Here is a 24947-nt window from a genome sequence, read left to right as displayed (position 1 = left end):
GTAAGATCAATTAAAGTCCACATAACTTTTTGGGAAACAAGGGTTAAATAATTAATGTGTAATGATTTATGATTTGCTTACTTTGTAATAAATCAAAGATGTCAACTGGTACAAAGTGGTTCTTTGCATGCATTTCCTTCTGTCTCTGCTTTGTTTCCTTCTAGATGAAAGTGCATCTTGTTCTCCATTGTGGAGCAGAGTCAATTTCTAAATCTCAGAAAAGGTTGCCACCATTAGAGCAGACTCAAAATCATTACAATGCTATTTCAGAAATTACTACCTGTTCATTGTTGAAATGAGATGTACCATGTATTTACAGTGGGCAAAAGGGTGTCATAGAAACTTTAGGACCACTTACTTTCTTTTTTTTTAATTGTTTTTTATATCAAATTTTATTTTTTTAATACGGATATTTGTGTTTCAATTTTACATATCAGCCATGGGTTCCTCAGTACTTCCCACTCCCACCCCCACCCCTGCCTTCCCTCCAGCCCCTACCCCCATTCCCATCTCCTCCAGGGCAAAGACTCCCATGGGGATTCAACTCAACCCGGTAGATTCAGTACAGGCAAGTCCAGTCCCCTCCTTCTAGGCTGAACAGAGTGTCCCCACATAAGCCCCAGGTTCCAAACAGCCAGCTCATGCACTAAGGACAGATCCTGGTCCCACTGCCTGGGTGTCCTCCAAACAGTTCAAGCTATTCAATTGTCTCACTTATCCAGTTGGGGGCTCCACAGCTTTTGGTTCATAATTCATGTGTTTCCATTAGTTTGGCTATTTGTACATGTGCTTTTTCCAATCTTAGTCTGAACAAATTCTCACTCATACAATCCCTCCTCTTTCTCGCCAATTGGACTCGTGGAGCTCCATCTGCGGCCTGGCAAAGGATCTCTGCATCCACTTCCACCAGTTATTTGATGAGAGTTCTAGCATGACAGTTAGGGTGTTTGGCCATCTGATCACCAGACTAGGTCAGTTCGGACTTTCTCCTTACTATTGCCAGTAGTCTACAGTGGAGGTATCATTGTGGATTTCTGGGGACCTCTCTAACATTTTGCTTCTTCCTGTTCTCATGTGGTCTTCATTTATCATGGTCTGTTATTCCTTGTTCTCCCTTTCTGTTCTTGATCCAGCTGGGATTTCTTGCTCCCCTAAGCTTTCTTTCCCTCGAACCTTGCCCTTCATTACTCCCACTCTTGTCCAGGTTGTTCATGTAGATCTCATCCATTTCTCTGTCATTGAGTGATCCCTGTGTCTTTCCTAGGGTCCCATTTTCTAGGTAGCCTCCCTGGAGTTGTGTAGCATTCTAGTCATCTTTGTTTTACATCTAGTATCCTACTATGAGTGAGTACATACCATGTTTGTCTTTTTGAATCTGGGTTACCTTACTCAGGATGATTTTTTCTAGATCCATACATTTTCCTGCAAACCTCATGATGTCATTGTTTTTCTCTGCTGAGTAGTACTCCATTGTGTATATATACCATATTTTCCTTATCCATTCTTCAGTTGAAGGGCATCTAGGTTGTTTCCAGGTTCTGGCTATTACAAACAATGCTGATATGAACATAGCTGAGCAATTTCCCTTGTGGTATGATTGAGCATTATTTGGTTATATGCCCAAGAGTGGTATAGCTGGGTCTTGGGGGAGATGGATTCCCAATTTTCTAAGGAAGCACCATATTGATTTCCAAAGTATCTGTACAAGCTTGCATTAAGTCCAAGTGGATCAAAGGCCTCAACATAAATCCAGTTACTCTGAACCTGATAGAAGAGAAAGTAGGAAGTAGTCTTGAACAAATTGACATAGGAGATCACTTTCTAAATATAACAGCAGTAGCACAGACACTGAGAGAAACAATCATTCAATGGGACCTGTTGAAACTGAAAAGCTTTTGTAGAGCAAAGGACATGATCAACAAGAAAAAGCGACAGCCTACAGAATGGGGAAAGGTCTTCACCAACCCCACATCTGACAGAGGGCTGATATCTAAAATATATAAAGAACTCAAGAAATTAGACATCAAAATGCCCAACAGTCCAATTAAGAAATGGGCTATAGAACTACAGAGAATTCTCAACAGAGGAAGCTCAAATGGCTGAAAGACATTTAAGGAATTGCTCAACATCCCTAATTATCTTGGAAATGCAAATCAAAATGACTCTGAGATACCACCTTACACCTGTCAGAATGGCTAAGATCAAAAGCACAGAAGACAGCTTATGCTGGAGAGGAAGTGGAGCAAGGGTAACTCCCCTCCACTGCTGGTGGGAGGGCCACTTATTTTCAAAAAGTATTCTTTCAGTGACGAGTCTCATAAGATTTCCTGTAGTGATTAACACGTGCTAATTACTGAAAATGTTGTTGCATGCCTCTCCCACATTTTGGTTGCAGTACTGTATCAAGATGTCAGAATGAGAAATGGAGCAAATCTGAGGTACAGCTATTACTTTTGATATCTGTACTTCAGTAGCTAAGAATCTACCCACTACCTGATCCTATGTCTAAGCTATTAGTATGCCTTTTTGGGTGCACGCCACCTTCTAGTCCTTTACTCTGAAAGTTTTTGTAAGGATTTATTTCTCAAAGCTTTTCTGACCCATCAGAAAATAGATGCAGAGTACTTCAGCAGTAAGTGTTTTGAAGAATTAATATAGTCTCATTTTTCTTTTTCTTTTTTTTCAACTATATTTATTGACATTTTTTCACATCACTGAATATCTCAGCAGTTGTGGACAGAAATGTTCTCTTTTTTTTTTGCTTTTGGCTTTTTTTTAATTGCCTTTTCCCCCTCCTGCCCCCACCCCCACCTTCCCCCGAGCCCCTCCCCTCCTTTCCCATCTCCTCCAGGGCCAAGACTCCCCTGGGGATTCAATTCAACCTGGTGGATTCAGTACAGGCAGGTCCAGTCCCCTTCTTCCAGGCTGAGCAAAGTGTCCCTGTATAAGCCCAAGGATCCAATCAACCAGCTCATGCACTAAGGACAGGTCTGGGTCCCACTGCCTGGGTGCCTCCCAAGCAGTTCAAGCTATTCAAATGTCTCACTCATCCAGAGGGCCTGATCCAGCTGGGGGCTCCACAGCCTTTGATTCATAATTCATGTGCTTCCATTCGTTTGGCAATTTGTCACTGTGCTTTTCCAATCTTGGTCTCAACAACTTACACTCCTACAGTCTCTCCTCTTTCTTGAAAATTGGACTCCTGGAGCTCCACCTGGGGCCTGGCTGAGGATCTCTGCATCCATTTCCATCAGTTATTAGATGAGAGTTCCAAGATGACTGCTAGGGTGTTTAGTCATCTGATCACCAGACTAGGTCAGATCAGGCTTTCTCTCGACCATTGCCAGCAGTCTACAGAGGATGTATCATCGTGGGTGTCTGGGGACCTCTCCAGCACTCTGGCTATTCCTGTTCTCATGTGGTCTTCATTTATCATGGTCTGTTATTCCTTGTTCTCCCTTTCTGTTCTTGATCCAGCTGGGATTTCTTGCTCCCCTAAGCTTTCTTTCCCTCGAACCTTGCCCTTCATTACTCCCACTCTTGTCCAGGTTGTTCATGTAGATCTCATCCATTTCTCTGTCATTGGGTGATCCCTGTGTCTTTCCTAGGGTCCCGTTTTCTAGGTAGCCTCCCTGGAGTTGTGTAGCATTCTAGTCATCTTTGTTTTACATCTAGTATCCTACTATGAGTGAGTACATACCATGTTTGTCTTTTTGAATCTGGGTTACCTCACTCAGGATGATTTTTTCTAGATCCATACATTTTCCTGCAAACCTCATGATGTCATTGTTTTTCTCTGCTGAGTAGTACTCCATTGTGTATATGTATCATATTTTCTTTATCCATTCTTCAGTTGAAGGGCATCTAGGCTGTTTCCAGGTTCTGGCTATTACAAACAATGCTGATATGAACATAGCTGAGCAATTTCCCTTGTGGTATGATTGAGCATTCCTTGGGTATATGCCCAAGAGTGGTATAGCTGGGTCTTGGGAGAGATGGACTCCCAATTTTCTAAGGAAGCGCCATATTGATTTCCAAAGTGGCTGTACAAGCTTGCATTCCCACCAGCAGTGGAGGAGAGTTCCCCTTGCTCCACATCCTCTCCAACATAAGCTATCTTCTGTGTTTTTGGTCTTAGCTATTATGACAGCTGCAAGGTGGTATCTCAAGAATCATTTTGATTTGCATTTCCAAGATAATTAGGGATGTTGAGCAATTCCTTAAATGTCTTTCAGCCATTTGAGCTTCCTCTGTTGAGAATTCTCTGTTTAGTTCTATAGCCCATTTCTTAATTGGACTGTTGGGCATTTTGATGTCTAATTTCTTGAGTTCTTTATATATTTTAGATATCAGCCCTCTGTCAGATGTGGGGTTGGTGAAGACCTTTCCCCATTCTGTAGGCTGTCGCTTTTTCTTGTTGATCGTGTCCTTTGCTCTACAAAAGCTTCTCAGTTTCAACAGGTCCCATTGATTGTTTCTGTCTGTAGTTGGAGAGCTTCTCTCCAGGTTCCACCAAGCCCCCAACGTCCCACAACCCACATATAAAATAATCATACAGACACTTATATTATTTAAACTGTTTGGCCATTAGCTTAGGCCTACCATTGTCTAGCTCTTACTCTTATATTTAGCCCATTTTTTTTAGTCTATACTTTGCCACATATCTTGTGGCTTACCAGTGTCTTTACATGTTGCTTCTCTTGGCAGAGGCTGGCAGTGTCTCTTCTCAGCCTTCCTGTTCCCAGCCTTCTCCTCTTCCTCATCCCACCTACCCTATCCTTCCTGCCTGGCTACTAGCCAATCAGCACTTTATTTATACAAAGTGATATCCACAGCACTTCCCCCTTTTTTGTTAAAAAAGGAGTGTTAACTTTTACATAGGAAAATTACAGATAACAAAACAATTATCAAACAGGAACTATAGATACAATATTAAAGAAGATATCCTATCTATCTTATATTTGTGAGTCTAAAGTTTTATATCTAACTTATCTTGTATCATAACTGAAGAAATTATAACTATCTAGTCTTCAACCACATCAAAGACTTCAGAAGGATATAATATTATCTGAGAACCAGGAGAAGGATGCAAGCAACTTTCGGGAGTCTTGCAGGGTAGACAGAGACAGCTGGCAGCCTGGATAGTCACCTAATGTTCCTTTGTAAAGTTGGGGCATTTGTCAGCCCACAGGGCTAGAGTCTCTCAGTCACTTCTCTCAGTGTCCTGTAGAATGTCTGGCAGTTTCCTCTGCGAAGTAGGAACCTGAAGGACCATTTTGTCAAGCAAAGTTTAGTGGTCACCTTTCTATGGGTCCTGCATGTCCAGTCAATCAAGCAGTCCAAGCAAGAACAGTTTCTTGCCCAAATGGCTATTTTTGCCAAGGTGAAGATAAACTCCATATGAAGTGTCTTTAATGCCCATCCTCCTCTCTGAAGTAAATTGGTGCTGCTAGGAACAGACATATCTCACTGTCCAGAAAGTCTAAATTTTAAAAATACTTTAAATGCCATATTCTGTAGACCTTTGAAGTGTTTGAAGATTACCTGTCTATCTGAAATATCTCTGTGTATACCTAGAAGACTTAACTAACATGGCTATGAGTATGATTATCATAGATGACCAGTTATTAATCTATTTCTAATTATCCATTACAATTTTAAATGAGCTGTACAAACATAATACCTTAAACAAGAGTAGAAATATACACACAGTATAACAAAATTAACTTTAAGTTTGTATCAATAGACTAAAAATCTATACCAATGTAAAACGTTTTAAATGAGTTGTTGCTCTTTAGAAGTAAGTTCATTAATCTACCCTTTCATCCTGTCATATCTATATCATATCCCCTTTTTATCTTTAGAAAGAGATTGCATTTATAATCAACCTGTTTTAAATAAAATATTGTTTTTTGTTTGTTTTGGTTTTTTTTGTTGTTTTGTTTTTTTTTTTTGTCCCACACAAGAGGGCTCTTTTGCTTTGGGACACAAGAATCTCTTAACTTTTTCTTTTAACAATGTGCTTGAGTTTAGAAAAGGAGTGAGCCAATTCCATCTCCAAAGCCAGCTGGGAATTTAGGCGTAGTTTTTCTTACTACTTCCTGCTGGAGGGGGGCACTATATCTTATGGGGACATAAAGAAAATTTTAGGATTATAGAGTATTCCATGAGGGTAAACCTCTGTGCCAGTTGCCTTGTAACCATTCTGGATGTCGGATCATCTGGGCCATTGTGTCATCGGAGACCTTTCAGGTGGCCTTGGCTGATCAAACCTGATGTATCTTAATCTGGAACAAATCCATAGCCTTTGGCTTTCTGTGGAAACAAAAGCAGAGACTCTTTTCCATTCGTCACAGACCTGGAAAGAATAATACTCAACTTCATATGGAAAAGCAAAAAACCCAGGATAGCCAAAAGAATCCTGTACAATAAAACAACCTCTGGAGGCATCACAATCCCCGACCTCAAGCTGTACTATAGAGCTACCATAATAAAAACAGCTTGGTATTGGCAGCCTTCTACATGTTTACATCCAGTTTAGCCAGCACCATTTGTTGAAGATGCTTTCTTTTTTCCATTGTACAATTTTGGCCTCTTTGTCAAAAATTATATGTTCATAGGTGTGCGGGTTAATGTCAGGGTCTTCAATTTGATTCCATTGGTCCACATGTCGGTTTTTATGCCAATACCAAGCTGTTTTTATTATTGTAGCTCTATAGTACAGCTTGAGGTTTATCTATTTTATATACGAGGGCTACTGATTTTTTTTTTTTTTGAGTTGATCTTGTATCCTGCTATGTTGCTGAAGGTTTTTATTAGCTGTATCAGTTCCTTGGTTGAATTTTGGGGTCACTCATATATACTATCATGTCATCTGCAAATAGGGAAAGCTTGACTTCTTCCTTTGTAATTTGTATCCCCTTAATCTCCTTATGTTGTCTTATTGCTCTGGCTAGAACATCAAGTACAATATTGAATAAGTATGGGGAGAGGGGACAGCCTTGCCTTGTTCCTGATTTTAGTGGTATTGCTTTGAGTTTCGCTCCATTTAATTTGATGTTGGCTGTTGGCTTGCTGTAAATTGCCTTTATTATGTTTAGGTATGTTCCCTATATTCCTGATCGCTCCAAGACCTTTATTATGAAGGGGTGTTGGATTTTGTCAAATGCCTTTTCTGCATCTAGTGAGATGATCATGTGGTTTTTTTCTTTGAGTTTGTTTATATGGTGTATTACATTGACGGACTTTCATATGTTGAACCACCCTTGCATCCCTGGGATGAAGCCTACTTGATCATGGTGGATCATTGTTTTGATGTGTTCTTAGAGTCTGTTCACCAGAATTTTATTGAGTATTTTTGCATCAATGTTCATGAGGGAGATCGGTCTGTAGTTCTCTTTCTTTGCTGCATCTTTGTTTGGTTTAGGAATCAGGGTAATTGTAGCCTCATAGAAGGAGTTTGGTAATATTCCTTCTGCTTCTATTGTGTAGAACAATTTAAAGAGTATTGGTGTTAAGTCTTCTTTGAAGATCTGGTAGAATTCTGATGTGAAACCATCTGGTCCTGGGCTTTTTTTGGTTGGGAGACTTTTAATGACTGATTCTATTTCCTTAGGGGTTATTGGACTATTTAAATGGTTTATCTGGTCTTGCTTTAACTTAGGTATGTGGTACCTATCCAGAAAATTATCCATTTCTTTTAGATTTTCCAGTTTTGTGCAGTAGAGGTTTTTGAAGTATGACCTGATGATTCTCTGGATTTCCTCATTGTCTGTTGTTATGTCCCCTTTTCATTTCTGGTTTTGTTAATTTGGATGCTCTCTCTCTGTCTTTTTATTAGTTTGGATAAGGGCTTGTCTATCTTGTTGATCTTCTCAAAGAACCAACTCTTTGTTTCTTTAATCCTTTGTATTGTTCTCTTTATTTCTATTTTATTGATTTCAGCTCTCAATTTGATAATTTCCTGGCATCTGTTTCTCCTGGGAGACTTTACTTCTTCCTTAAGGGCTTTCAGGTTTGCTGTCAAGTCACTAGCGTGAGATTTCTCCAGCTTCTTTATGTGGGCATTTAGTGCTATGAATTTCCCTCTTAGCACTGCTTTTATAGCGTCCCATAAGTTTGGGTATGTGGTGTATTCATTTTCATTGATCTCTAGAAAGTCTTTAATGTCTTTCTTTATTTCTTCCTTAACTCATTGGTGATTCAGTTGAGCCTTCACCTGGAAGTGAAAAGATTCTTGGTGGATGCTGGGAATCTACAGGACCTGTCTTAGTTTTAAGATCTTGCTGCCCTGGGATATTTCCCTAGAATGAACACAATTTACTCTCCCAAGAAACATAATAACTTTATCAGCGTTAGTGACATGTGAGTTGAGAGTTGGTATCTGATTATATCCTGTGACAGCCCATATTTTTATTAGAAATCTAAAAAGCCACAGCTTTTCATGATGCAGTAAACTGTACAATATTTGAATTTGCCAGTGTCAAACTTTGTTATAATCACCTTCCAGTAACAGCTCTGATGATAACTGAAACTAAATCTCATGAGGTCAAGTGCATTCAGAGGAATGAGAAATCCCCATATTGTTCTTCATGCCATGAGTCTGAATAAGACATAGCACATCTTTTTCATGACACAGACCTTTAAAGCTCATTTATCACAAGCAAGTCATTATTTTCTTCTATTTTAAGTAAAGTCTCTGCAGTACATGGGAGGTACTATATTAGCATCCGATTTTTCCTGCTGCTTCTTAACAATCAGTGATGATACTAAATTACTTACTTTTTTAAAGATTCCTTCATATAGTGTTAATGAAAACTTGGACTAGAAATCATTTTTCCTGATAAAGGAATAAAAAAGGAGGACATTAAGATAGTGACTAACTATATCATTATAAATTAATCCATTTGAAGGCCAGGCATGGTAGCATACACCTTTAGTCCCAGCACTCAGGAGGCAGAGGCAGGAGGACGGCCAACCTGGTCTACAGAGTGAGTTCCAAGATAGCCAGGACTACTTAGTTAGACCTTGACTCACAAAAAGAAAGAAATCCATTTGAAATATATATATAATGCTGATAAATGGGATAATTTGCACCAGACAGCTTTAGATGATTCCTATATTATAGCCCAGTAGGAGTTAACCTAGTTAGGGATTCTCAGCTTAAAACCTAGTCAATTAATAACAATCACATGATGTCTAAATGATTTCAAGTTGCTCTAAAATGTGTAGTTCCCATTCTTATTTTGGTATAATGTACATGTCCGTATATATGTATGTATATTTTCCTTCTGTATGTGCATGTGTGGGTGAGGGTGTGTTCAATCACAAGCATATATTTGAAGACCAGATGACCACAATGAAGGTTTTTCTGAATTTTTACTCCCCATCTACACATTGGATTTCAATCCATTTCTTATGACTCAGCTTTGTGTGTTATAGAAGTGTAGTGTTCAACATGGGCTACTTAGACTTGCGTTAGTATGCCCATATGGGTGTATATGTAAGTAGATTTCTTGTTCATATCATATCTTAGATATACCAGCTGTTCTTGTATGTGATGTTTTCTTATTTTCTGGAGGCATTTGGATCACCTAATCAATCCCTCATTATTATACTCCTTTCTATGGTTAAAAAAAAAAAAAAGTTCTTCACATTAAGTATTTCTTGATTAAATTTTTATTGTACTGATTGAATCCTACCACCAAATGTTAAAAAAAATCATTCCATTAAAATTTTTACTGTACAAAGATATGTGGAAGGAAATGGCAATAACATCATAAAGGTCTACAATAAGAACTTGTGTTTAATGTTGAAAATAAAGGAACGTTTTGTTTCTTAGTTCATTATTTCCAGAAAAAAACTCTTGTCTTTTTATTTTAAGCTAAATGAATCTGTGGGTTATTTTTAAAGCATCTGACCTTCTGATGAGATTCCCTACCTTTTTTTCAATGTGAGCATAATTCCTTTATGCCAGGAGAATAGGTAAATAGCTACTTTATTTGTTTGCTGAGTACCACATCTGGATCATTGCAAGTTTGGTCTCCATTTGATGTTCTTTTTCTGGAAAATGTAAAGTCAACCTAGTTCCTGAGATGTCCAATGATTTTGGTGGTTATCTTAGATATTAATATTATAGTGTAAATTTATGGACTCTTGCCTGGCGGCAGTGACACACACCTTTAATCCCAGCACTCAGGAGGCAGAGCCAGGAGGATGTCTGTGAGTTTGAAGCTAGCCTGGTCTACAGAGCGAGATCCAGGATAGGCACCAAAACTGTACAGAGAAACCCTGTCTGAAAAAAAACAAAAAATAAAAAAAATTATGGACGCTTATATGTTCTTCCAAAATGTTCACTTTTTCTTCTTTTGCTTAAATGATCAATTTAATTTTTTGTATTCAAGCTAGAAGTTTCTATCTATTGTATAGCAGTTCCAATAACAATTTAACTCCTTTAGCCTTAGCTAGGCTTCTTGGACTCTCTGTGCTTCCTTGGTTGAGAAAGCATGCAAAACTTTCAAAGGATTCTATATAGAGACTGTAAAGAATCTATGTGTATATGTATGTATATATGTCTTTCTCTCTCCCTTCTCCTTCCTTTCTGTCCTACACACATACACACACACACACACACACACACACACACACACACACACACACACACACATTTCTTCTTTCTAAGATCCCCTTGTTATTTTCCAGTGGCTGCTATTCCACCAAGGCTGGGTTTTCTACTAGAAATTTAGCTGCTTCTGAATAAATTCTAATCTGCTCTCAAACTAAGAGACTTTTTAAAACCAGGGAAACTTGTCTATAGGTTTTTTGATTCTTCCAAATGCCAATTCCTCTTTATAATATGCCTGCATTTGTTCACTGTCCAATGACATCAAGTAGTTATGTATTTTGTTTTGTCCAAACATTATTGTTATTGTCCATGAAAAAATTAGTCTGGTAGAAGGTTACTCTTAACAGCCATTTTTGCTGTATCTTCTAAAACTACAAAATCTTGGTTTAGAGTTCTGTTCAGGAAAGGTGTTGGAGAGGAAATAACAAGCAGCAAAATTAAAGGAATCAACATGGGAAGGTATAATGACAAAACTCTAAAGGGAAATTCCTGAACTCCACATAAGTAAGAGCCAAGTGTGCCTTTTAATGAGACTGTTTAGTCTCAGTGTGCCATTGCCTTTTTGTTTAAGAGCACCCTGAAGGTTTTTAATATGTCCTCATTCCTCTGTCCATTTCCTCAACATTTTCAAAAGTTTCCCCCTAAAAAGCATACCTTTTACCCTTAGGAAATCCGCAACATTCATAATGATGAATTAATGGGAATCAGAAGAGAAGAAGAAATGGAAATGTCTGATGATGAAATAGAAGAAACAACAGAAACAAAAGAAACGGAGGAATCAGGTAATGATAATTCTGGTTTGTTTTATGTAATAAACATTTACTTGCAATGGTAATGTTCTCAGACTTTTAAAACAAGGTGAGATGGTGATACATCAGCCCATCAGACTGCACACCAGATAGAAAAAATTGATGTGAGTAAACACTTGCTAGTATCAAACCTGTGCCTATAGGGTTTTCTATGTTCTTCACATATCCCCTTTACAATTGAAGTAACTAATTTAAAATGTGCACTTTTGTCAAAAAAATAGAAACCTCACTGGACATTAGGCATCATTGTTCCATATTTGATTTGGATTTATTAATATTCTCTTCAACTGTGAGGAAACATGTGCATAAATGATAGATTATATATACATTCTACCCAAATAAGTAACAGATAGATATATTATTTAAATGTTAACAAACTATATATAGCAAAGGACATAAAGAAAAATACAAAGTTGATTATAGAATTTAGGAGAAACTGTCAAGAATTTGTAGGCCTGGGAGATGGCCCAGTCAGTTAAGTGCTTACTCTGCAAGCATAAAGACTGAAGTTCCGATCTCCAGTGTGCATATAAAAATTAAAAGATAGTACAGTGGCACATACCTGGGATCCCAGTTCTGAGGAGGTAGAGACTGGAAGATCTCTGGAACCTGCTGGCCACCCAATCATTAAGCTCCATGTTTAGCAAGAAACTGTTTCAGAACACAAGGTAGCGTATGATGGAGGAAGAAACCTAGCATTAATGTCTACTTCTACATGTCCATGCACATGCACACATGGTAACAATTTTAGATAAGATTTTGGATTTTAGTGTAGAAAAATTAATATTTCCATAAAGTAGCAAAAGTAAAGTCTACAAAGTAATAAATAACTGAAATAAATAACTATTGAAGGTACTTAGCAAATATATTGGGTACCAAATCAGAGTCTACAAATGGTTGTCTGGGTGGAGGCTTTTATTCTAGTCTAGCATAACCTGGAACTCACAGTAAAATATAAACTATGGTGTTGATACCCAGTAGGCCTATAGAGCAAGCTTCATGAACAATAAGACATCACTTTACCATTAGTTTAATCATAAATTACTGTGGATGGAAGAGCACCACAAGACTGAAGACCTGCCACCAGAACAGTGTTTCAGGTAAATCATTGCAAACAATCTTAGGACTTAATTATAGGAAAGTGCAGCATAAAAAAGCATTAGGCTGGGGAGATGGCTCAGTATGTAAAAGCATTTGCTTTGACAAACATGAAGACCTGAGTTCAATGCCCAACAGCTACATACATGGCCATGGATGTCTGTAACTCCAGCACTGTAGGGGGTTGGGGGCACACAAGATCACTGGAAAACAATAGAACAAAACACCCAACATCCTTCTCTGGTGTCTATGTACACATGTGGTTGTGCACATCTGCACACACATCATATACCACATACACATTTTTTTAAAATCATAAAAGCACTTGGCCTAAATTTGAAATATATGAATTCAAGTGTCAGATCTGGGAGATTATTTTCCCTCACTGACAATTATCTTCCATAGCATAACAACTAACTTGGATTTTGTGGTAGTCAGATTCATCCAGTCATTTCATAGCTGTTACATGCCAAGCAAGATATAAACATTGGAAATATATTAAGTAATTGAATGTCTTTGTCATGTGGTAGGGGGACATACTGATCGACCAAAACTCCAACCTGCAGTTCTCAGTTCCCATATTGAAGTCAGAGTTTCTAGTCTCAGATAAGGGGTCTTGGAATCTTCACTCCATAAATGGAAATTATTACAGAAAAAAAAATCAAGTCAGACTTTTTAAAGGTATCCATTAGCTATTGCAATGGAATTTTCTCCATTTTTGTGATACATTTGATCCATAAATATACAAACTATTGTCTTACTAGATGCTTTATAAGCAGTGGTTAGCATTTTCAGAATGCTGAATTGCTGCAAATAAATACTACAAATCTATAGCCAAAATAAAGAAAAGACTATAATAATAATGGAGCTATTCAGTTTATTTAAGTGCTACAATAAGATATATTAGAGCAGATTAATTCTGACTTGTAGTATTGCCTTCACCTCAGTACCCCTAGCATCATATACACTGCTTGTACATTGTTAGATTTTGAGTATCCACATGATGGATTGCAGAGTTTGAGGAGTGACTGGGGGAGGTGAGGGATGTGTGGGAAATTCATACAGAATGCACTTACTAGGGATATATAATTGCATTTTGCTTCTGTATCTCTTCTGAGTTAAAAGCTGTATTGGCTACTGCACATAATCTTATTCGTTCAGAGACTGGAAACTCCCTGACAGATCATCTTATAGCTATTTTCTTTCCTGTTCCACATGCCAGGATGCTGCTTTGTCAAATAAAGCTATCTACAATAGACTTAATGGAGCTTACCAAATAGCTTTTCTCCCAGAAGGTTTCAATTCATTTTAATTCAAGGACTTTTGTGCATTTTTCTTCCCCTCAATCGTATCTAATTCTGTTATCTTGCTTCCATAGTACTCAACTGCAGAAATCCTGCTTGACGTGAACCAGCAAGAGTCCCCTTAGTTTTTATCTAAATCAGCTATATGTTTTAGCTATCACTTGTTTTCAATTAAAAGCTTAAGCAAGTAGATCTCCACGTTGTTGTTTTCCCTCACTGTGCTCCCCCAACTTGAATTCCAGGGGCCTATAGTGGATCCCTGGTTGTCCTTTACTTCTCAAACAAAATAAAAGTCATTACATTACCTTGGAGTGCCACAGAATTTCTGTTCTCCCGAAGACCCTGCTTTAACCAATATCTGTGGTACAGTACTTGCAATGGAAGAAAGTCTGCTTTGCTGAAAGCAATCTGTTAAACAGAGGGAAATCCCATCAGAGCAAACTGGATATTGTGAAACTCTTTTATTGTACTGTTACTCATGTACCTAGTAAACACAAGAGCTAAGAGGGTATTCTTCTCTACATACCCCTTTTGCCTTCTTCAGTTGGATTAGTGCTTATCATGACTGGTCCACCTAAAAATCATTTTCGGTATCCTAGAGGGTACAAGCTGTCGGTCATGAGGTGACATGTTCTAGAGATCCAGTATGTACTGCTATCACTACAATAATTAATGTATTTTATATGTGAAATTTGCTGTGAGAGTAGACATTAAAAAAAGTTAGCAACCTCCATATAACTTTGTACAAATCATTGTACAAAGCGTATTTCTCTGGGGAAAATTGTAAACCTTGAGTATATATAATTCTTTATTAATCATTTAAGCTGAATAAAATAAAAATTTTAAAAATATTTATGAGATACAGAGAGTCTGACCCAGTAGGTTTTTAATGGTATTTCAGATACTTCAATTATTTAGATTCTGGTGGTCCAGGGACCATTTGAAAAACAATGAAAGAGACAAATTTTCCTTGATTATTCTAGCCAAAATATTCTCTTCCCTGTTTCTTCCTCCCCATCATCTAGTTTTCATTATTCTCACTTTAAGAATTTGACCAATTAATTATCATGATGGCCTGAAAGCTTAGAGAAATATTAATATAAATATAAATAAATTTGCATAAATTAAAAAAAAAACTACTTGCTGCTAACCTAGAGTACTGATTAGAATCCAGCTGGGCCAAGAGGTATCAGTGAGATCCCAAGTAGCCAAAGCCAGTAAAAATTGCTCAGGGCCTTGAAAGGGGAACAGGTTTAGATAGGAAGAACAAAAGTAAGAGCATCCTGATGGCATGGTCGAGTAGAAGGAATAGGGATTCAGTGATGGAAAGGGACATGCATGATATGTGTTAGGGGAGAAAAGACTAGTTAGGCACAATGAGTCTAAAGTCTGGAGGAGAATACATGCCAGGCTCGTATTTAACATAGTAAGCACATCAGGCCATAGCACTACTATGATGAAAACATCATGAAATCTACATTTTTAGAAAAAGAGACCAGTCAGATTCTGTTTTATGAATAGAGTTATGAAATGATGAAGACTTTGGCTTGAGTGATGGCACTAGGATTGAGAAAAATGACAGAAGTAAAAAAAAAAAAAAAAAAAAACAATGGAAATGTAAGATTAAAGATGCTAGAGTCATTCATAAAGGAATAGACTCGAAAGGCCTTAGTATAAGGTTGGTATATAGATGAAGGAAAGTAAAGATCATTCACTGAATGAGCCTCTTCGAGCAGATGAGTGTTCACTAGAGCCAGAATAGCAAAGTACCATACCATGGGAGACTTAAACAGTCATTTTTATTTTTATTTTTTCGGTTTTTCGAGACAGGGTTTCTCTGTGTAGCTTTGTACCTTTCCTGGAACTCACTTTGGAGACCAGGCTGGCTTCGAACTCACAGAGATCCGCCTGGCTCTGCCTCCCCACTGCTGGGATTAAAGACATGCGCCACCACCGCCCAGATTTTTAATTTTTTTTTTTTTGGTTACACAGTCATATTTTGTGTGTAAGTGTGTTTTGCTGGCATATATATTATATGTGTGCCCAACATGTGTGCAGTGCCCATGGAGGCCAGAAGAGGATGTTGGATTCCCTGGAATTGGAACTGCAAATGGTTGTAAGTTGACAAATGAGTACTTGGAATTGAACCCAGGTTCTCTGCAAGATCAGCCAATGCTCTTAATTGCTGAGCCATCTCTCCTGCACTTTAGCAGTGGTTCCCACCCTGTGGGTCACAACCCTTTTGGGGGTCGAATGACCATTTCACAAGGGTTGCATATCAGATATCCTACATATCATATATTTACATTACAATTTGTAACAGTAGAAAAATTAGTTATGAAGTAGCAAATAATTTTATAGTTGGGGGTCACCACAGCATGAGGGTCGTAGCATTTGAAATGTTGAGAACCACTACCCTATAGAGTTGTGTTTGAAAACAGATATATTGTCTTTATTTTCTTAAAACTAGGAGCACAAGGTGGAGGTATCAGCAGAGTTGGTTCCTTCTGAAGGCTGTGAGACATAATCTGTTTTTGCTTCCTCCCAGTTTCTGGCTGTTTGGCAGCAATCTTTGACATAGAGATAGATTACCCCAATCTCTGCCTTTATGCTCACATGATATATGTCTAGGTCCCTGCCCAAATTTCTCCTTCTGTGAGGGCACACCATAATGACTACACTGTAACTTGATTACTTCTGTAAATACCCTGTTACTAAGCAGGATCCTTTTTTGGTTTTTTGAGACAGGGTTTCTCTGTGTAGCTTTGTGCCTTTCCTGGAACTCGCTTTGGAGACCCGGCTGGCCTCAAACTCACAGAAATCTGCCTGTCTCTACCTCCTGAGTGCTGGGATTAAAGGTGTGCGCCACCACTGCTGGGCACAAGATCCCATTTTTACAGCTTCAACATCTTTGGGATGGCAGGGAAGAACACAATGTGATCCACAGAACAGAGCTTATAGGAATGGACTGAAATGAAGGAATTTGTGTTTTGATGGTGGTGGTTTGGGTTGATAGGGAGGAGGTATGGAGTGGCAGTGTCTTGCTGAGTAGCCCAAACTGCTCTGGAACTCACAATGTAGCCCAAGTTGACCTCAAAGCTGAGGTGCTCTTCCTATCTCCTCCTCTTGAGTTCTGGAATTATAAATATGCCCTTTTAAAATTGATTTTTGATGTTCAATAAAAGAGAAGAAAATGAAGAATGTGACTTCTTCAGTACTTGAAGATGAGGCAATATTTATGGGAATTTGTGGAAATGAAGTCCTAGAAAAAAGAATGAAAAGGGACTCAAACTTATAAGAAGCTTACATTCTAATGAGAATTTTCTCTGAGAAGAGAGAGAGGGATCCTGAAAGTATGTATGTAGCCCAGACTTCTGTATATAGTAAGAGATTGGTCATCTATTAATCACAGAAGCTGTTTAGAAATAGGACCATGAAAAGCAAGGAATAGATATTGAGTACATATTGTTGGAAGCATGGAAGGAAGAAAAAAGTTGAGAGATCACATCAGCAAGGACTAACATGATTTCATATTAATCTAGCTGTCTAGTTCCACAACTTCCTTTAAAAGTCCTCTGAGGCCCAGGAGAAAGAGCAGAGAGAATTGAGTCAAGTGACCATGAGTTACAGACTGGGATGGTCAGCTTGGTCAAAGGTTTCCAGGAGGCTGAAGAAATATAGGGTGCTAAGGAGTTTACAGTAGAACCTATCCAAAAAACAATTAGATGAATGGATGAAGTTGGCCACTCCAAGAAATTAAGGATTTAAGAAGGAGAACAGAATCTTAGAGTGATGAAGAACAAAGAAGCAACTGACCAATGGGGATCCAGTATTTGGCAGAGGGATGTAGGTGTTATAGAGGGGAACCATTATGTCCCAGATGCATCCATGATGGCAGAAGACTGGGTAGGAAGAGATAATGACATATAGAGGCAAAGAGAATAAGGCTTTACGAGATCAAGGAAACCACTTGAGATTTTGCCTGAACCACTTTGCAGCCACCTCTATAGGTTGTACTTAGGTGATCTCCCTGTCTGTTGTTTTTAGCTTATTACCCTTTGAGAATCGCTAGGGTTCAGATTTTTAGTTTAGGCTTGAGAGGAATGTTGCACATTTTCTTTCTATCATCTTGTAACATTTTTTAGTATCTGCTATAATAAAGCTTTCCAAGAGTAGCTGAATCACTGCACTTATTATTTGGTTTTGTTTGTTTGTTTGCTTGCTTGTTTGTTTCCTTTACACCATCTAGTATTTTTAATGGCACAAAGTCTGTGTTGGTTTTTCATTGTACAGACACATATCTGAGATTCTGCTTTCAGTGGCTCCTCTAGGAGGAGATGTTCACAGCTGCCTTCATATTTTCATATTGTCAGGAGAAACTGGCAGCCTTCAGATCTAAGAAGCAATTGCCATAAAGAAAAACATTTCCCACATAGGGACTAGTCAGAAAAGAGAAGCTGAAAGCTGACAATGGCAGAATAGGAATGCATTCTCCATACTGTGCTCTACAGTATCAAGACTGTAGGTTCACCCATTCAAACATAGTATTCAAAGGTAATATTAAACATTTCAGTGTTCTGGCCATGTATGAAAGACTCCAACATCAGGAATGGGCCCAATTACCATGAAGTCTGTGAAAGGAAGGACTCTGTGTTCTCATTTAAATGACAGAAACCTTCATTTCAGAGAGTAGGAAATACATTTTGTAGAGAAGCCCTCCCCCAGCATTATCAGTGATCACTACCTTGCTTTTGTTTGTTTGTTTGTTTACTTGTTTGGGGAGTTTTCTCAGTGATGGGTATAAACTGAGAAGATTATTATCTGATCTTGCTTCTGTCAGTGCTCATCACCAAGCCCTTTCCCCCAGGAGGGACACAAGCACTCTGCTCCTCATTTTCTCATTTCAACTACGGTATATGCCTCTGAGCACTCTCCTGAATCTCTGCCCTTTCCTCAGTCATGCATCTCCATGTGCCATGTAGAACATGAGCATAACCACTGGCCTGTGGTACTGTAGTCCATGAAGTAACAAAAGGAGGGAGATGGAATGTTACTGTTTTATTTTGAGCCTTGTAGATCACCAAATGATAGTCAAGGCAAAGCAGAAACAAACAACTGTCCATCTGGAGTCACACTTTACAGAGGAACCTATATGCCTATGTAGCCTAATGCCAGCTTGAAATACTGTCCTTGGTACTGATCCAGCAAACAAACCAAATATTGCTTCTTCCATTTGACAGATGGTTAATGTCCCTTTTCCTATACCATTTTGTTCATTACACGAATCACTTATGTTGGCTTCCCTTGGTGCTGTGAATGCCTGATGAACAGTATCTCAGCCACTGGGAGATGGCATGGGTAGAAAATATTTAGAGATTTGTCAATGCAAGTCTCTATATAATGGCTTTCTCTTCAAAAACAAAATCTGTATGGATACAGAAGTAGTTAAAATCAGTTATAAAGCCACACACAAAATGAATGTGCCCTGAAAAAGGTCTTTTATAATTGATAAATTGACATGAAATTTAAAGCTACTATATTTGCACAACCATCCATTGAAAACAAGTGTGGAAACTGAGAAAGGCTTTCTATTGCAGTACCACTCTCTGCTTTAGGTAGCCAGTCTAACCATAGCCTAGTCACTTCAGGAATACTCTTAGGTCCAAGTCATTTAAATAAAATCAGTTCTCCCTAAAGGCAAATTCCTTTTGGGAATGAGATATGTCTTAGTCTCAGGATAAAGTTCTCTTTAAATCCAGACATGGTAGCATATGCATTTTTCCTACATATAACCCATCTTTCATGAGGTAGAGATTGCTTTTTGCTCAAGGTTTTTTTTTGGGGGGGTTGGTTCATCATGACAAAGAAGGCATAGCTGAGTTGTTCCCATCAGGGTAAACAGGAAGCAGAGAGAGTAATGCTTGAATCGTGGCTTTCTTTTTCCCTGGTGACTTCATGAGAGCAGCCAGTCTACAGGATGAGGCTATTTTCACTAAGAACAGAGATATGAGCAAAAGGAGCAAGAGCTAACAGGACAGACATTAAATCCTGCCATTTCAGCCCACACAGTCACTCTCCTGGGCTGCCTCTGCTCCTTAACTGTAGTTTTCCTAAATGAGAATTCCATGTTCCTGACATCTCAAACCACCTGAGATCTCCATTGCATCTTCAGCCTCAATCTCATAGCTTCAAGTATTGCCTTTCCAGGGGCTGCTTGCAGTAATCATGGCTGCCACATATTTCCTGGCCTCAAAAGCTTTCCTTTGAAATCTGCATTCTTCCATCATTTATTATAATACATAATTTAATTGTTTTATTTCATTATTTTTCTTTTACTTTCTATCAAACAAAAATATCTCCCCAAAGATAACTGAGAAAATCCACATCTTTGTCCAGTTGCCTTTTAATATACTTACACACTTAATGCACAATTTTGTGATTTGTGTCCAACTTACTATCTGCTTTTCTAGATTTCATGTTGTATTGGCATTTTTAAGAGGTGGAATGGGAGTATAGCTCAGTGGTGAAGCTCTAGCCTCACATATGCAGGCCCTAGGTTTGTTCCCCAACACCATAAAAAGGAAAATCTGTCCTTTAATGTAGTAGATAAACAGTGGAGATCAATGGAGTCACCTATTTTACCATAGTCATAAGCCTGGAATACAGAGAGTACGCAATAAATGTTTATTGGATTAATGAAAAATCCTCTGACTAAATATTTGCAAATAGGCCTTATAATTTTGACCTTGAAAATTTGCACAAACCCATAAATAATCAAATCTAACATAGGTTTCTCCATGCATCTTCATTTTTATTAATAAATTATCCATTCAAGGATTTTTTTGTCTTTTGGTTCATAGTAAAAGGGAAAAGAAAAGACTTCCTATATAATCCTTGTCTCTACAGAGGCAGTCTCCTGTGCCAACCCCAATCAACCTCTCCCACCATAATGATGTATTTGTATCAATCAATGAGCCTTCATTGACAAATCATCACCAGAAGTCTACAGTTTACAGAGGGGCTTCTCTGGTGTGTGTATTACATACTACATTCTGTAGGTATCAATGCATGTGTAATGACATGGCTCTTCCGTTGTGGCAACATACAAAATGTTTCATTGCCCTAAAGTTTGTGTTCTTCCTGTTCTTCACTCATTCCTGGTAGCCTTTGGCAGCTACTAATCTTTTTGCTGTGTCTATGGTATTTCCTTCTCCAGAATGTCATATAATTGGAATCAACTACTGTGGAACATTTTCAAATTGGCTTCTTTCACTTAGTACCATGCCTTTGTTTCCTCTGTGACTTTTCTTGCTTCAAGAACTCATTTCTTTTTACCAATAAATAATATTGCATTGCCTGAATATATAAATTTATTGCTCCATTAACCCACTAAAGGAAATCTGTGGTGCTTCTAAGTTTGAGGAATTATGGGTAAAGGGACTATAAATATGCAAACACAGGATTGGGGGAGGGGCATTAAATTTCAGTTCATTTAGATAAACACAACTACTCAGTTTTATGACAAGTATTTATTTAATTTCATAAGAAACTGCCAACTATTAACAAACTAATATTTAACTTATTTAATTAAGTCTTCTTTTCTCTAGTTCCCTAAGATAGCAAGTTTCATACTTGACCATAGATCTTTCTTCATTTCTAATATAAGAATTTCTTCCTACAAATTTCCCTCTAAGCACCACTTTGCCACACTCCATGAAATTAAATAAGTTGTGTTTTCATTTGAATTTAGTTTGAGGCATTGAAATTTTTTTGACCCATGTATTATTTAAAAGTAAGTTGTTCAGTCTCCAGTGTTGGGGAATGTTCAGCTATCTTCATTATAGACTTTTTGTCATATTCCATTGTTGTCTAAGAAGAGTCATTGTATAATTTCCATTTTAAGATTAAAGTATAATTCATGGCATAGAGTGTGGTCTCTTTTAGTGACACTTCCATGTGAGTTTATAATTTGTAATTTGCTCTTGTTGAATGAAATAGTCTGCAGATGTCAGTTTTATCTACTTAATTGATAGGGGTATTGAGTCCAACTACGCCCTTCCAGATATTCTGCTTTCTGACCTCATCCATGTCTTATAGAGGGGTGTTAGTGAATTCCTCTGCTTCCCTTTACAGCCCCTCAGCTGTTGTTTGACATAATTTAAAGATCTGTTAGCACATTAAAGAGAGTGATGCCTTCTTAAGTGCAGGCCCCTTTAACAAGGCCCCTGTCCTAATTCTTGATAACTTTCCTTGCTCTGAAGTTGGCTTTGTCTTAAATTCAAGTGTTGTGGGATGTCTTTCTGTGCTGTGAATATGTGTTGCTCTGGTTGGTTGATAAATAAAGTTGCATTGGCCTATGGCAAGGCAGCTTAGAGGCAGGTGAGACAACCAAGCAGATATATGGAGAGAAGAAAGGAGTGGAGAGGGAGACGCCATCCAAGGAGCAACATGCCAGCAGACTGGTTACATCACAGCCACATGGCAAAATGTAGATTAATAGAAATGGGTTAATTTAAGATGATAGAGATAGCTAGCCTGAAACTTAAGCCATTGGCCATACACTTTGTAATTAATATAAGCCTCTGAGTGATATATTTTATAAGTGGCTATGGGACTGTAGGTGGGAGAGATTTGTCCCCACTGTGGGCTGGACAGGACACAGGAAATCTTCAACTACATTCATGTAGCTACTTCCATTTTTAATTACTACTAAAATGGCATTATCTTCCTTCTTCTCTTTACTTTTTATCTATATAGGCTTTATAATTAAGGTATATTTTTTATGGTTCATATAGCTGACTCAGTATGGTTGGGGAGTTGGTTTTGTTTACTTATTGTTGTTATTTTTTTCCCTAAAAAGTTCTCATGATATAACCTTGGCTGGCTTAAAACTTACTGTTTATCACAATTAATAAGCAGCTTGCCTTATATATGAATAAGTTGTGGGGAGAATACTTTTGGTGGTTGTATTTCAACCACAAATGGCTTGCAGGTACACTAAGTACCTCATTCAGTTTAGTTTACATATATGGCTAGTCTATGCTTTTTATTTATTTCACAGTGTGGGGTTAAATAAGGCCAAGTACTGAACAGTGTGGATTCATAGAAAGTGTTCTATAAAGTACTTGCATTGTTAATTAAATTTGAGAAATGGACTGCTCCTTAAAATAAATTACTATGTAGAGAAGACTGGTATCAAACTTGAAACTATCCTCCTACAATGGCCTCATGAGTCCTGAGAATATAGATGTGTGCAATCATAAATGGCTAGGGACTTTTTTGATCCACTCTAGTGGTAATCTCTGCCTTTTTGACTGGTATGACATTTGAAGTGATTATTGGTTCGGATATATATATATACTGCAGTTTTCTTTGGATTATCCTTATTCTTTCCTCCTAATTTGTCCTCCATACTTTTTTCTTCTTTATATTGTTTTAAGCATTTTCTGTTATATTTTCTCTTTCCCCAGTACATCAGTTATGCTTTTTTTCTATATTGTTTGAGATTATGCAAGTATCCTACAATAACAAAATATTTCCAATTCCTCTCTCATCCTATGCATCATTGCTACCATTCATTTTACATGTACATAAGTGTGTGCATTGTTACTGCTACAATTTTGAACATTATACTCTAGATCACTTTTATTTTACCATCATTTACTCGTCTTTTATGTTCTGCTGTTCTTTGTGTAGATCTGAATTTCTGAACTATATCATTTTTTGTTGCTCTGAACAGCTTTCATATTTCTTACAGGACAGACTTACTGTCAAAACCCCCTCAGTTTTTATTTAGCTGAATAAATCTTTATTTCTTCTTAGTTCCTTTTGAACATGATTTCACAGGGCACAAAATTCTACATTGGTGACATATTTTGCTAAAATATTTTCCTCTGTTCTCTTGCTTTATGTAGTTTTGAGAAATCTTATGTAATGTTTCTACTTACTGCTCTGTAGGTGAGGTATTGGTTTTGTTCCAGCCTATTTTAATAAGTTTTGCTCTATTTTGATTTTCTGAACTTTGAGAAGATTTGAGGACACTCATCTTTAATGCTCTATGAACTTCATGGAACTGTATGTAGTTTTGTGTATGTCACAGGTTTGGGAAAATGTTTAGTTACGATTGCTTTTTCTCTTCTCTTTTGGCTTTGCCATTATATATGCTTACACTTTCTGTGTTTGTACCAGGTTACTGGATATTCTGTTATTTTTATTTTAGGTATTTTTCTCCATGCTTTTGTTGTCTTCTAGATGTTTATATAGCTCAAAATTCATATGCTGAAACCTACTCACCACTTAGGTAGTGGAACTTTGGGGAGGTGCTTAGCATTAGTATCCTCATGGAAGAGGCCCCAGAGAACTGCCTTATCCCTTTCTGGTGTGATAATACTAAAGATACCACTCTTGAACCCAGAAGTAGGCATTCACCAAATGCAGAACATCTGGTTCTTTGATATTGGATTGCCCAGCTTCTGGAACTGTTAAAAAAAAAAAAAATTCTATTGAGCATAAGCTACTCAGTCTTTGGTGTGTTTTGTAAAATAACATCCTAGATGGGCTAAGGCATGTTTTAGTTATAGCCATTTACATTTTTAAATCTCAGAAATTCTTTCCTCAACCATGTCCAGTCTACTAATGGCCTGTCAACGGTCTTCTGCCTGTTTTAATGCTTTTGATGACTAGTATTTTTATTCTTCTTTAGAGTTCCTAATTCTGCTCTTATTATTCATCTGTCCCTCTCATTTGCCTATTTTCACCAACATCCTTGCCATATCTAACTCAGTTTTAATGTGTCTTTGTGTTCTCAAACTGGTTTTTGCAATTTATTAGTCCTTATAAATTATTGTTAAATATCAGATAGTACTAATTGGGCATAATAAACTCTAGCAGATAGACCTTTGTTGGTGTAGAGGAGACAAGGAGACACATTTGCCAGTTCTATGATTAAGTCTTACTTTTTTTGTTTTAGACAGAATCTTATGTAGCCCTGGCTGTGGATCACCTCAAAATTCTAATCCCCTTGCCTCCACCTCTTGGATGGTGGGATTAAAGGTGTGTGCTACAATATCAAGTTTTATATGGCACTAGGGATCAAACCCAGAGCTTCTTGAG

At 37.8% G+C, this 24947-nt stretch overlaps 1 protein-coding gene across 1 annotated transcript in view; it reads left to right on the top strand.

Annotated features, from left to right (window-relative positions):
- Window positions 1–24947, top strand: part of Enox2 (ecto-NOX disulfide-thiol exchanger 2) — an 80558-nt gene that overhangs the window by 38462 nt on the left and 17149 nt on the right. Inside the window, exon 7 of the mRNA XM_036174691.1 lies at window positions 11292–11406. Within this exon, the coding sequence (XP_036030584.1) occupies window positions 11292–11406 (115 nt within the window). The remainder of the gene's footprint in view (window positions 1–11291; window positions 11407–24947) is intronic.

The sequence above is a fragment of the Onychomys torridus genome, chromosome X, assembly GCF_903995425.1.
Source record: "Onychomys torridus chromosome X, mOncTor1.1, whole genome shotgun sequence".
Taxonomy (NCBI): Eukaryota; Metazoa; Chordata; class Mammalia; order Rodentia; family Cricetidae; genus Onychomys; species Onychomys torridus.
This window is presented reverse-complemented; position numbering and strand designations above follow the sequence as displayed.